The 14,286-nt window shown below is 52.3% G+C and overlaps 3 protein-coding genes across 3 annotated transcripts; 2 read left to right on the top strand and 1 right to left on the bottom strand.

Moving 5' to 3' along the window:
- Nucleotides 1-5,125: 5,125 nt before the first annotated feature.
- Nucleotides 5,126-5,578, top strand: VOLCADRAFT_89284 (uncharacterized protein; the record flags this gene model as incomplete). Its single annotated transcript, XM_002948982.1, has 2 exons — nt 5,126-5,248; nt 5,381-5,578. The coding sequence occupies 2 exons, from the start codon at nt 5,126-5,128 to the stop codon at nt 5,576-5,578; spliced, it is 321 nt and encodes a 106-aa protein (XP_002949028.1).
- A 1,265-nt stretch (nt 5,579-6,843) lies between these two features.
- On the top strand, nt 6,844-7,994 carry VOLCADRAFT_104110 (uncharacterized protein; the record flags this gene model as incomplete). The annotated part of the gene is made up of 2 exons (XM_002948981.1): nt 6,844-7,120; nt 7,597-7,994. 2 exons carry the CDS (start codon nt 6,844-6,846, stop codon nt 7,794-7,796), a joined length of 477 nt encoding a protein of 158 aa, XP_002949027.1. The 3' UTR covers nt 7,797-7,994.
- A 2,804-nt stretch (nt 7,995-10,798) lies between these two features.
- Nucleotides 10,799-12,784, bottom strand: VOLCADRAFT_89282 (uncharacterized protein; the record flags this gene model as incomplete). Its single annotated transcript, XM_002948878.1, has 5 exons — nt 10,799-10,899; nt 11,154-11,825; nt 12,360-12,405; nt 12,484-12,564; nt 12,674-12,784. 5 exons carry the CDS (start codon nt 12,782-12,784, stop codon nt 10,799-10,801), a joined length of 1,011 nt encoding a protein of 336 aa, XP_002948924.1.
- Nucleotides 12,785-14,286: the final 1,502 nt, after the last annotated feature.

Here is a 14,286-nt window from a genome sequence, read left to right as displayed (position 1 = left end):
CCCCCCAGACCCCCCCCAATGAGGTTTTGTTTTGTTCGTACAAACACAGGGTTTGGGGAATGTCGCAACACGCGCACACCACAATCTCTCCATAGAGGTGTCTCTTGCACGCCAGGAAGCGGGGGCCACTTGGACGCTGCACGGGTGACTGCTGTTGCAGAGCCCAAGCAAACACACACCAGTTAGACCCTACTCAAGCACTGATCAAATAGAGTTCGTTCGCCGTCGTTCATTTTGCATCACGTTGAAAGATAACACTATACGACTTTCCAGATTGCAAAAGTAATGATGCATAGCAGCAATGAACCAGAACCGCCAAACACAACCTCTGCAGTTGGTTGCGGCCCCTGCTGTTGATGCTGCATGCTAATTAGCGGTTCATCATGTACCGGCTTGCTGATGACAACAAGAGTGGCATCATTGTCGTCGGCTGGCTGCAGCATTGCGTCCACATTGCCTACGGCCTCTAGGCCGTCTGCATTACCGTCGCTAATGGCTTCAGTGAAGTTTAATATCTTCTTTAATGGCCTTCCACGTTTTGGGAGCTTCGGGTCCGAATATTTTGCAGCGTTTGGTCCGGTCAGAAAAAGTCCGATTCCTCGTTGACTTTCGGGCGTGACCTTCCTAACAGTATCCATGGCATTAAAGTACTATAATATGGTTAACATGTTTGTCTCCTGTAAGATTCTAGCGGCTTTGGCATGGACAGCCCATTTTTGGCTGGAGGAATGAACTTGTACGGTCGGAACATTATTTATTCTTAATTTCCAGGACCGCGAACATTTTTTTATTCCGAATTCGGAATATATTCCGCAAAAAAAAAACACTGTACTACACCCTCTCACGCACCAGGTGGTGCACACACTGATGCTTCCTCACGACAAAAAGTAACCACCAGCCACACCTTGCACTGCCTTCCCCTATCATCCTCCCCTCCCTCTGTCCCATTCCTCTCCACCCCCATGTTTTAAAATATGTGTGTATATGCATGTATGTGTGTCTCAGTGGTACATATAGTCCTTCCCTCCCTGTACTGCTGTACAGCTTTTGAATACATGGACATCTGTACAGAGCTTCCTCATGGCCTCTGTCACACGGTTGGCCACCAGCAGCCCGTGCACCTCTAAACCCAACTCCATGTGAGCACGCGAGATGGCCTTCAGGGCAGGGCGGGGTGGAAGGGGAGGGGGGTGGGGATGTTGCATCACCTCCCGTAACAGCCATCTCTTACCTTAGGCGTTTCATCGGAAGTGTTGGGTAGTAAAGCCGTGGGAGGAGAGGGCCTCGACTACGAGGGACGGCTCAGCATTAGGAGCGAGAAGCGGTACGGGAAATCTGAGTTCGAAGACATAAGTCGAGAACGGTGACAGCAGAGTCTAGAACTCCGAACAATGGTATAGTGATACGAAAGTGTGTGTGTGTGTGTGTGTTACATGGTTGGGGTGTGTGTGACCCCATACCTGTAAGACTACCCATACGAGCCGAAGGCCCAAGGGCAATACTACAACGCCTAAAAGGCACGGAGAAAAGGAAAAACACCGCACATCAGCCCAGATTAGCGTCCAAAGGGGGTAATTGAGTTTCGGTGAGCCCACATACGTTCCAACATCCTCGCCAGACGTGCGGGTTCCCATTGCATGGCCTCCAACATACTCTGTTAATGATCGAATCCCTCTTCAGCACGAATATCATTATAGGCTGGGCATTCCAATAACACGTGTTTTTCATCCTCAATTCGGCTATTAGTACCACAACAGTGGCAAAACTGCTGCCCCCTGGGGACATGGTACTTGCCCCTTCGTGCTCTGTTTGCCTCCAAAGCCCAGCAACATACGAAAGTGTCTGGCCGAAGCACTTCACCAGGGTGGCTTAAATGCGGCCCACCTGCCGCCATCTCCATTCCTGGAGTCTTGCTGTCGTACGCTAGGTTATGATAGCGCAACAGAAAGTGAGTTAGTACAGTTAACGAGTATGGTTCGTAACTAGGGGACCGTACCGTTACTGTGATTAAGCTTTAATAGCTTAAAGATGTTTTAAGGTAAATGTAGCTTGCTACACCTCCTCACACCCTTGCTGGCCTATACTTCCCCAGGATGCAGTCCAGCCATTTGGCTCTGATTACTTGCCCCCAAGCGACTCGTGTATACTTACAGCAAGGGGTCCTGAGCCCTCGCCTACGTCCAGGGCTCCGCACTCTGATCTTTGCAAAGCCAACCGCCCCTGGAACGCTCCCCCAGCCCATTGTAATCCACGTATCAAGGACGCTGGGTACTGAAATACTTTGTAGAAAAGACAACAGGGCCTTTGGGCTGTCACACCAGTGACCCACCATGGCAGCCCCCAAATGCGGCAGACCGTATACGGAATCAATTTCCAGCTCCATATCAGCACTGCCATATAGACCCGATACATACTCGGGAGACAGGGCCACAGGACCTGGGACCCCTGACTGCGAAGAACACAAAGTCGCCTCCACCGTCCTGTCGACTAGCAACCGAACACGGTACAAAATCCTGTAGTATATCAAATGCTCAGATTCTAGCGCACCAAAAAGGGACCCACCGCGACAGGGAACGAGCCGAAACTTGACCAGGTCTGCGGAAACTTTTCGTAATCGGGAGGCCCTTTGCGGAAAGGCTGCGGAAACTGCGGAAAGCTGCGAAAACTATAAAATGAATATGTAACGATGTTTTTTAGCTCTTCTCAGTGTGGCGATAACATGGACAGTCTGAAACCAGCTTGTGGCAGTGCGGTTCTGTCCGGTGGGATCTAGAATCCGGTGGATTCCAATCGTGCTCGAAGGTAGAGCCATCTAAACGTATTACTGGGGGTGGCGGGGGCCAAGCGATCAACTATTGTGTGCCCACACCCTCGACGGTGTTCACCCTGCCCCCTTAAAGCAGCCCGCCTCTCTTTGAACCCTGAGACCCCAGGCCTGAGCAGCCCTATCTTATACCACCCCCATAGTGTTGTTGGCTGACGGATTGCTCTGGGATGCTCAGAAATTGCCACTCGTATGTTACATGGGGTAAGGGCCCGGGGAGCCCTGAAACACTGAATAATAAACGTCTCCCTGTCCGTTGCGGAGCAGTGACATGTCTGCATGCCTACTCCACATACCCGTCCGGCATGTCTGCATGCCTCACGGACAAGTCTATGCTGACTGTGCATTAATCCAGTAATCGTCCAAACAATATGAATTCAAAATAAAAAAAATCAAAAGGAATAAAAAAGGCGAGAGGGCTAAAGTATCTAAAAATGGCACCGCACAACGATAACTGCAACGACGTGGCTCAGTTCAACTTCAACCACGTTTACGGATATTGTGGAATTAATTATCAAAAACCCTTCTTCTGAGCAGAAACACAGTCAATCTCTATGACTTCGGCAGCCCCCAGGTCGGGGCCAGTGGTTGTTGACATTTGACTTAATCTAATAACTCCATAGTGTAAAACGCAGTCTTTAAATGGCAAACGCATGCCTGGAATCTGTTTTTCAATTTCCGCCGTACAGCAAACACGGAAATGCGGATTCTCTTTCCGCATTTCCGCCAATCTGGGCTTCGCTGCGGAAAGCGTGACGAAACCTATTTACGCAGGTTTCCATTTCCGCAGGTTTCCGTTTCGGCTCGTTCCGGTGACCGCGAAAACCATACCAAAAGAACTCGTACCGAAAACGCACGAGCGACTCAAAGGAGGCGCCATCCGAAGTGCAAGGCGTGCCACTATACTTGTACAAGTCAATACCGATATACAGTTAACAAGGACATGGCGGTAGTTCCTGGCCACTTTCAAGGCCGGCCGATAATGGGCAGCCATCGGGGCGTAACTATAAGCACTACGCGCCAACTCTCTGACCAACATATCACTCTGCTACACCGTAACTGCCACGTTAGCCCAGCCCTACTTGCCGGCCCGCGCCGGGCAGATGCGCTGGCCGCAAATTGCACTAAGCTAAGCCCGCAAGCTCTGCAAAGCAGCTGCTGTTCTCATGGACAATCAGGCCAACATGGCCAACCTCACCAGGGCCTACTCCACGGAGGCGATCGCTTCCTCGTTTACAATCTGGCCTTGGGGTGGTGAATAGCCTACGCCTGAATAAGGATAGCACCATCTCCGTACCAGCGGATAAGCAACAGCTGATCGGCAGGATACGTGATCTGCTCGCCCACCGCGGAGTTGACACCACGGGCCTTCAGCTCTTCCTGTCCGATCCGGAAACCGCCCACTTCCCCGTTGGTATCGAAGCCCCCGCCGTGCAGTGGTTAGCTGTTGCTTATCCGCTGGTATGGAGATGGTGCTATCCTTATTCAGGCGTAGGCTATTCACCGCGCCCAAGGCCAGATTGTAAACGAGGAAGCGGCCACAGGCGATCGCCTCCGTGGAGTAGGCCCTGGTGAGGTTGGCCATGTTGGCCTGATTGTCCATGAGAACAGCAGCTGCTTGCAGAGCTTGTGGGCTTAGCTTAGTGCGATTTGCGGCCAGCGCATCTGCCCAGCGCGGGCCGGCATGTAGGGCTGGGCCAACGTGGCAGTTACGGTGTAGCAGAGTGATATGTTGGTCAGAGAGTTGGCGCGTAGTGCTTATAGTTACGCCCCGATGGCTGCCCATTATCGGCCGGCCTTGAAAGTGGCCAGGAACTACCGCCATGTCCTTGTTAACTGTATATCGGTATTGACTTGTACAAGTATAGTGGCACGCCTTGCACTTCGGATGGCGCCTCCTTTGCATCGCTCGTGCGTTTTCGGTATGAGTTCTTTTGGTATGGTTTTCGCGGTGGGTCCCGTTTTGGTGCGCTAGAATCTGAGCATTTGATATACTACAGGATTTTGTACCGTGTTCGGTTGCTAGTCGACAGGACGGTGGAGGCGACTGTGTTATCAGGTATCACCTTCATTAAGGATGACCTTACAGGAATGGTGTTTCAGTTTTGCTGTGTGCAGGCTTCCCATGTGGGTTAACCTTCGGGTTCGCCCCTGTCTCATCTGTAACCCTAGCTTAAGGTTTGACTCAGTTTGCCTATACCAAACCCACAACCCCAGCACCATACGGGCTCAAGAGGGACATGAGTGAGGTGGCAATCAAGAAGAAGAAGAACCTGCTCGCTGTGTACAAGGCGGTCAACAATGAGGCTAAGAGGACTGGTGGCAGTGGCAGTGGCAGTGCTTATCTTCGATCTCCAGGGGGATGAGCTGGCGGAGGCCATGGTGAAGATTGAAGTGAAGCCTGGGAGGGACTACACCAAAAAGGTGGGCACTATACAACTGGATGTTGCTAGGGAGGGCTGCGGTGTGGATAACCATAACTAGGATTCCACCACAGTTACTGTCTCCTGTCAATCATGCTGTGTGCTTGCCTGTGTGTTACTTTGCTGTGTGCAGGTTCATGAGGCACTGGAAGCGATTTACTCCAAGAATGCGGCTGTCAACTCAGAAGCTGTGGCGGCTGTTGTTGACCCGCTCACGCTTCTCACACTAGCACTGACCCACGGGTCGCATCCACGGAGCACTGACCCCGACATCATCCCCAAAGCTCGCTGCCATGTGGTCCTGGTCTTCGTCGCATCAAAGGGTAGATGAGCGAACCCGGCTGCACTGCGTCGTGTTCACTTCACCATTCCCGCTTTTGGCTGTTACTGTGCTGTTGCCGGATATTGCTGTTTCTGACCCTTTGCTGTTTCGTCATTGCTGTTTCTGACCCTTTGCTGTTTCGTCGGTTTACTTAACTGCGTGGGTCCCCTAGATCGATATGATGTACTACTTCATCCGTGGTCTGGAGCTTTTGGGCATTATGTGGGATGTACGGCGCCCTAGTCCTAGCCAGCTGGTCGCTAAGTGCATTCCGCCCCCATTCCCCAAGTGCCGGGGCGTCAAGCTGAAACACGGTGCATGAGAGGAGGGAGCACGCTGCAGTCTTCCACCTATTCTTCAATCTGCTGGGGTCGCTGAGGTCAACCTCCTCCTAGGGCCCACCATTGTAGGGGTCGTCGGAGTGCTGCGGGCGGTACATGGAGTGTTAAGGAGCTGGGCAGCCGTGAAGCGGAGGGTGTTGGGAAAGGAAGGAAGGGGGGGCGAAAGGGGGACAGAGAGGAGAGGCGGCTAAGGGGATGGGAAGGCTTTCCCTGTGGGACCAGGGATGGGTCCGTCAAGGTACGTCCATTAGGATGAATGCTTTGGGATTTGAGTCGTGTGCAATGAACTGTACGGAGCCGTTTTTGAGTACGGACGCGATGATGTGGGGCTGCGGACCCAGGGCACATTGGGGGGGGCCGCCATCCAGGTGGTTGGTTGGTTGGTGGTTACCCCTTCTTCTGTATCCCCTTCCTCGTCTGCACCATGACCATGGCGCCCCTGGCCCAGTGACACCTCTTCCGAAATCCCTTCAAACAATTGATGGTCCGTGACCCCATCGTAATACCGGATGCACCAGTTGTGCAGGATGAACCAGGCAAGAATAACATTGCGTGCATAGTGGACATGGTGGGATAGCTTCTTGCCAAGACAACGGAACCGACCCTTGAGCCTCCCAAAAGCCCTTTCAACACAGCCAGCTGCACAGAGTGCAGCACACGGTTGTAGTAAGCAATGTGGGTACTTGGTGACCTATCCTTCGGAGTAAGGAGCCACGAGTAACTTCAGAATTTTATCTTCAATCCCTGCGCTAATCCCAGGCCTTAGGAATAGCCGGGGATTAGCCGGGATTAGCAGGACCTTAATCCAGTGTTGCTACCGTAATCCGTTATGTTATGCTAAATTACGCCAGCGTAATATTACGCGAAATATGCATCTCAGGTACCCTTTTAGCCAGTCCGAAGGTTTCGGAAGCGGGCAATGGACAGTGAACCATGGATGTTGCAGCCGTGACAGCCATGTTGAGGTACAACTTCCCCAGCTGGTTCGACTGGAGCGAGGATCCGATGAAGCCAGATCAGGGGCAGAAGGGCAGGTCGTACAAGGTCGGAGACGTTTTGGCGACTAATGGAGCGACTGTGGGCAGGCAAGGAGATTCACATCTCAAAGACAACGTTACTTCGGGTTACGTGCGATTACTCCTGGCTGACATCCGTGGGGCTGGGTGTCAAGCGGGAGCGCTGTGGTTAGGGACACTCTTCACACTCACCAGTGAGCATGTAGAGTGTCAGACAGACAGACAGCCTAAGTAGCTGGATACGGATGCCCCCGATGGGTTCCGTCGATATGGACCTGGCCAGGTCCCATGGGAGGTGGTTGTGATGGTGGGAGGTGGGAGAGGCAGAACGCAGCCAATGAGTAGCAAAATGTTGATGGACGCGCGCTTGCACCCCAGGCTGCAGCCAGCCAGCAGTGCATAGGCTGGTTCACAGCTCATTTCAGCTCATTTTAGCTTCGTACGTCATCCGGCAGCAGCCCTGATGGAGCACCCACCCAGGAGGAGGAGCCCTCACTGCTTGCTCATCAGTTTAGACTGATACTTTATGGGGTAAAGGCATTAAGCTCGAAATAAGCACGTTCCGGTGATAATGGCAAGTTACAGGGTAATGGGCACAGCGAAATTACAGTCCTGTGCTCTAAAAGGACGGCACGCGTCGTACGCAGCTGCCGTTTCGTTCCTGATGCAGCTCCATGCAGCAACAACAATATGCGGTTTGTTACAGCGGACCCCAAACAATGTCCAGTGCATCAGCACAACACTGTGGCCGTAAAGCTTGCACTGAGTGTCCAGCTGGTCCGGCCAAGGCGCACTGACATCACTGGGCTAAATGCCCTATGTTACTGCAACGAAACATGGAAAAAAAGCACCCGACTCAGGGTATCCTGAGCCGGTGAATGTACGGGTTGCCTAAAAAATAGGCAATAAAAGCCCAGGATGGGCGTGTTAAAAAGGCGAAGCACAGCCAAACCAGGGAAATAAACCTGAGCCTGACAAAACCGGATGCGAACCTACGGCCCAGGAAAGCCAAACAGACCGCGACATCCAACACGCAAAGTCCCCAGTCCCCCACCAGCACCCAAAAGCCCTAGTGACGCACGAGAGCTTCCCCCGGAGAGACGGGAGCGCAGCTACCTACCATACGAGACGGACCCGCGAAGCACGCCGAGGCATTCACACAGACCGATGGCGGCGCCTTCATACAAAACAGAGGAGATATGAAATGAGCGAGATCGGGTGTGCGGTGCATGGGGGCTGTGGATTGGATGGTTGGCAGTGGGATGGTGGGTGAGACGCCTGATGAGTGGGTGGCTGTGTGTGATTTCTTACAGCTTAGGCTGGGAATGTTACAAAGTTTGGAAGGGAGCATACGCATGCTCACCCTAATCCCCTAATCCGGTCCTAATCCGGTCCTTACGGTGGCGCGCTCTTTGATTTCATACAATTCTAGGGCCTCACTGTCCACACGCCACAACCACGCCACGCCAATCTGCTAGTGTCAGGAATTCGTCGCGTTCCGCGTTTCGCGTGTATTGGTCTGAGGGCTTATCCTGCGCCACTCGTGCCTCCAACCCGGCAGACCCTGCCTTCCCGGCATTTCGGGGCACCCTCATCCAGTCACCCTAGTCAACTTCTCAGTGGATCGCTCAGGTTCCGCACCCACCACCAGCATCCAACGGAATCTGCCAGGTCGACGGCGACTCAACTCCATTCAGTCAGCTTGCAAGTCAGCATTATCCCAGGTCACCACCGTCCATCAACTAGGGACACAATACCTTCCACCATCGGAAGGATTTTCGACTCTGACAGGTCTCGATCCTGAGATCTCCCGGGAGCATTGGTGCGTGATCTACCAGTAGTGCCTGACCTGAGTATAATCCTGTATGCATGCATGCGAACTTGCATAGGTACGGACGACACACGCATTCGTACAGCACAAACACAATCTCACGCGGAGACGCCTTTATGGGGCTCCAGAACCCAAATTGAACCTTGGTACGATTGCCTGGGATATGGGGGGTAGAGCCTCACCCGCCGTGCCATTAGCCAGCTGCCAGTCCCTACCCAGTCACCCATAATGCTTCGGGACATTATCATGCACCTCGACGATGCCGATTAATGACTTATGATTTATTATCTTTCTCAATTTAGCATCCACCACCACAATCAGCATCCAGTTAAACCTGCCAGCTCAACGGCAGCGACAATTCAACCCCAGGTCGGCTCGAAGTAACAAAAGTTGGGTCCATCACCGTCCATGTACATGGTACATCGCATCTTACAATCGAGAAACCTTTTCTCGTGCACCTGTCGGACCGGTCTTAAGACCTCCTGGGAACGCATTCCTGCATATTAACATGTGCATAATGCGACTGTGACAGTCATTTGAGCCATTCCGCGCCTTGCCAGATTTAAATCTGAGCACCCCAAAACCTCCACCACAACCTTTACACCCTCCTACCCTAAGCCTTTAGTGCCTATAGCACGTTACAACCCATAACAAGCCAAAATGAATTACTTCATAACATCCTATCAAATGTACAATAGTGCAATCCCATTCACATCTTCGCACCCAAAGGCTTGAAGACAACTTTTTGAAAATCTTTAAAATCACGACGACAGACGACATGGTCTTGCTCCAATGCCCACCGTACACATACGACAGACCGTTAGTACATCGCTGTACGAAACGCGAAACAAATGTGTTTGAGCGCCGGTGCCCGCAATGCTTCAAACCGCCGGCTAGCCACATATGCCCCCAAACTGCTTATCTGGGCTCGCACGAGGTGAGCCTCGTGACAATGTGGGCATGCAGCTAGCAGCCACCAACACGTGAGCCTCCAGTGACGAGCTTCTGCTAATCCCACCCGTTCAAGGGCAGAGCGAAATACCCACCGCATTTTTCCCGCAACGCATTGTCACGTACAAGTAACCTTGTACGGCAGCAGTACAACGTACAACACGTGTGCTATTTACTGTCTTCATGTGGCAGGTATGGATGGGAGGGCGTTGTCACAGAGCGGCCATTCTGGATGATGGGTTGGGTTGATGTTGCGATGGGTGATGCATGCACATAAAAGAGCGGGGCCGGCGTGGCTACTTCAGACTCACACCCTACGTGCTGTGCTGCGTTGGATCCGCCAAGAATTCCAACACCGGGGAAAACGGAATCCAAAGCCGTACTCAGCAGGAGCTAAAGCCACAGAATCCAAAAATAATTTGAACAGGGCGCAAAGGGCCGAAAATGCGCCAATGACAGAGATGCCTTGCGCCCCCCTTTCATATGCTGCGCGCCTCAAAGAGTCGCCATGCCAAAACGTTTGAACGCAGCGGAGGAGATAGCGAACACAACTCCTCACTTACCGCGAGGAGGAAGGCGAGTTTCTTCCAAAATGTTGTTGTCAACAATTTATTAGGACCTGGTTCGCTCATCCTTTATTTTTTTTCATTCTTTCTCGTCAAAGCAAAGCGTGCGCGGATGTGCTCCGGGAGGTGCCGGATGTCGTCCTCGTCGTCTCCCTCTCTCCCCCCTTCTCTTCGTCTTTTCCCCCTCTCTCTCTCACTCTCTCACACACATGCACATACACACAAACACAATATATAAATTTGCCCCTCGCGAAAGTGCCATATCCGTGCGAATACAGCAATGCAGTACAAGGCGCAAGCCGCAGCACAATTGCCTCCAAATTGCGGTAACTTAAAGCTATTACTCCTTAGCGCGCGTCCTGCTTTGTGAGATCGGTACTGCAAAATCAAAGCAAATGTAAAAAACCCTAAACAAATAAATTAGAAATCTGTATTTTCGTCTGCAAATTCCTTCCATCGTCCCTATACAAAAAATTGTGGGCAACAAAATCTCTTTATGCCTCCGTACAGAATCACCGGCATCTTCATTTTGCCGTCCGCAATCCGCAAGGCATGCAAAAAACGGAACGAAACCTGAAATCATACCCGCGCACGGGAGGTGGCCTGAGGCATCCATTGGCATGGCCTGAGGCACCCGCAGCCGGGCATCGCTCGGCTCGGGAACGAGCTCAAAGCTCGCAGCCGTGCCTTCTCGTCGCAAAGGCATTTCAGTGTGGCACATACCATTTCTATCCCGCCCTCATTCCAACCTTTTCTCCAAGCAGTACTACCAGGACCGGAGACAACACAAGTAGCAGAACACGCCAAAAAAACTTCAACTGTACCACACGGCTATCTGGTCGCCACTTCCTGCCCACTGCGCCGCTGACGTACACGTACCTGCCGTACTCCCGCTCGGGCTCATCTGCAGCTTCGTTACTGTCTTTTGCGCCGGCGCCGACGGAGAATATGGCTCTGCTGTACACGCCGCTGTCGCTGATGCGCATCCGCTGCTGCCGCTGCCGTCAGGCGGCTCTAAACTTGTCGGGCAAGCCGGCGCCGACAGGCCGCGAATCAGGTCCGAGGTCAATAGCCGGGTGCGGCCACTGCCGCAGCCGGCTTCAGCTGAATGGCAGCTTCCGGACGCCGCACACCGCTCCTCCACCTCCTCCATGTCCCCCGCTTCCTCCTCAAAGACAGTACTCAGCGGCGCCGGCGGCATGATGGCAAAGGCGTACTGTTCCGAGGCCATGATGTCGCAGTACAGCTCCAGCTCGCTCACGCTACAGCCGTCGCTGTTGGCTGCAGCATTTGATGGGAGAACGGACCCACGGGTCACGATCGGTTCCCCAACGACCGGATAGCGGTCGGCAGTGAGACGGTGGTCAGGATCATATGCGTCTTGCTCGTCAGTGTCGTCTTCTGCTATGGCGCTAAGGGTGAAGCTAGGGATGCCGAGCCCTCCTGTACGATAGCTCCACACGTCGTGGGGGCCGTACAAGCCGGCCTGGCTGCCGGCGTGGCAGTGTGCGGGAAGGTCGTCCTTGTAGGTGATGTGGGGAGCCGGGTTCTCTGCACGTGGTTGGCGGTTTACGAGCGGCGAGCGTAGACAGTGCTTAAGCGTCTGGCATCGGAATTGTGCGCAGTGTCCATAAACAAGCATTAGCACAAGCGAAACTCCTGCTGGACTATTTACTGGGCCCGAAAAATCACAAGAAGAGAAATGTATGATGCAGCTTCATATGACGGTCAAAAGTGGGCCCTTTCGCTGGTATCACAGCAGCTCCTGCCCGCTCCTATTAACGGCTCTCATTAGCGGCACCCAAAGTAACACCTTCACCTTAATTTCAAAGGTAACCATCTAAAAGGGCAAACTGGTTTTCAATGCCTTTTGCGAAGCCAAGGATTGCCTTAAGCGCTAAGGAGTGCACGCTGCAAGCGACCCTGCATGAGAATCCAACCAAGCCAAGCCACAATCCAGCCTCATAGCTTGTATAAATTTTTGTTAACCTTAATTCCAAGCCACTGTCTGAAGCCTTGCGGGGAGCCAGCCTCACATCCTGTTGGTCCCCATCTCTCCAATTGCTTCCTGCGGGAGAAACTCACCTTGCTCAGAAGAGTCATTAACGAAAGGTCCGGAAACCGAGTCATTCTGCAGGTGCAAATGGAGAAAACGTTATCCAGTAGTTCTTTTGTCGCAGCCGCTGCAAGGGGAGCGTTTGGAGCTCACCCTAGGCCCGGCGCATTCGCCTTCTTCTAATTGATAAATGTTGTCTTCCTTATAAAAAGGTACCTCCTTCCACTGCTTTGGCTGGCCACGAAAGCAGGTACGTAGCAGCAAGAGCATGGCTCGGGATTCTTGAACCAAGGCCGCAATATGTATCAACCTTCTACACAGGACTGAAGATATCGGGGCATACCGGTGTTCCGGTGAAACCAGCGATGAGGTAGCCAGTTAATGCATAGGTACGGTTTACGACGCTAATTGGGCCGTTTACTGTTGAGCTGCTTACTGATTTATGACTTAGCATGACTTAGCATGCAAAGCCCATAGATGACTTCTCGATACTGGCGCGTCAATTTGGGAACGTTCATCGCACGAGGGAGTTGCCAAGCCCGTTGAGATTTATGTAACTCCGCACACGTGATTTTCGGGACTGCCCTGAACCTGAGCATGTGCATAATTTTAACCACTCTAAAATGTTTATGCTGGGTTACGTTCCAGCGACGGGAAGACGGCCATCTGGGTAGCGAGGCCCTTCTTTGGATTACACTCAACGTCAGCGAGCTCTCCTCAGTATTGTGGAAAAAGGAAATTTCTGTTGCTTTGCTCTTTTTCTTTATGAGGTTGAATCCATTGGGACGGCTGCACGGTCAGATCGATCACGGAGCTAGCGTCCGCCTTTTCAATTAAGTTAAGCATACAGTGCCATGAAGTCAATAAGCCAATAGCTTACGTCGCTGTTCCTTTCGCTCTTCCTGTCAAACTGTTAAATTAATTGCTTGGAAGCCAATACTTCTGGACGCGCCTACATGTCTTCTCCAGAAACAATGGTAATACGTCTTACGACATTGTGTTCTTGCGGCCAATGGTTTGCCCTCGGGAAATTTCCCCGTCAGTAACCGCTATTCAGAGGATATATTGCTGCAAATTTCCAACCAGTATACCAGGAAACATATAAGCATTTAAACAGAGCTTAACTTGCTCTGATATGTAGTAGGGCAAGGTGTTGCCGCTCCGAAACCGTTGTCGTTCGTGCTCAGCTAAACGATCATCCCAAGTAAAGCGCGGATGAGGGAAGACGCACTCCCATGACTGAACAGGCTGATATTTCGTCCTCCAGTAGATTAGCAATGGACGTGGAATGCCAGGAGCCCTTGCTGAGGTCAGGACCATGCTGCGCCTGCGTCGCAGGCTACCGTAGACTTTACAATTATTTGCACGCATCTTCTTCTCCGCATTCGTGGTAATTTGTAGGCGCCGTGGCCAGATAATATGCAGCCGCTGTTCAGTGGCACTCTGGTTATGCATGGGTAAGCTGCGACTCGTTTATAGTTCCCCATCTTTTCACCAGGATGTCAGACTACACAATTCCCATGAGACTCTATGTGGCTTCGTGAAACCAGAAGGGGCTTACAGCAACTTGCATGTTAGTGTGTGCGCGCGCTCGTACACAAGTCCACGTGACCAAACTTCCTCTAAGCGCCGTTTCCATCGGCCTAAATGAAGGCGAGCGCGTGCACTTCCTGCTCTCATTTTTTCTCTATGTCGGCTTTTCCCCGTCCTAACTTCCAGTCTCCTGCCCTCCTGGATATTGCCTGCGCTCTACTGTTCCTATGCCCATGCCTATTGGTCCCGCCCTTGACCGGCGATTTGCCAGCCGTCATCTGCCGCACTCAGCTGCTACAGCCTTAAGACATACATACACACCTAGACCTGCCCAGCTCTCTTTCATAAGAAAGACACCTGCTCTCTCCCCCACATGGGGTGACCTCCACAGGGGCTATCCTGGCGTTTCTCATCACCATGACA

Source organism: Volvox carteri (genome assembly GCF_000143455.1).
Source record: "Volvox carteri f. nagariensis unplaced genomic scaffold VOLCAscaffold_12, whole genome shotgun sequence".
NCBI classification, from domain to species: domain Eukaryota; kingdom Viridiplantae; phylum Chlorophyta; class Chlorophyceae; order Chlamydomonadales; family Volvocaceae; genus Volvox; species Volvox carteri.
The sequence above is the reverse complement of the archived record's forward strand: the minus strand, read 5'-3'. Positions and strand labels throughout refer to the sequence as shown.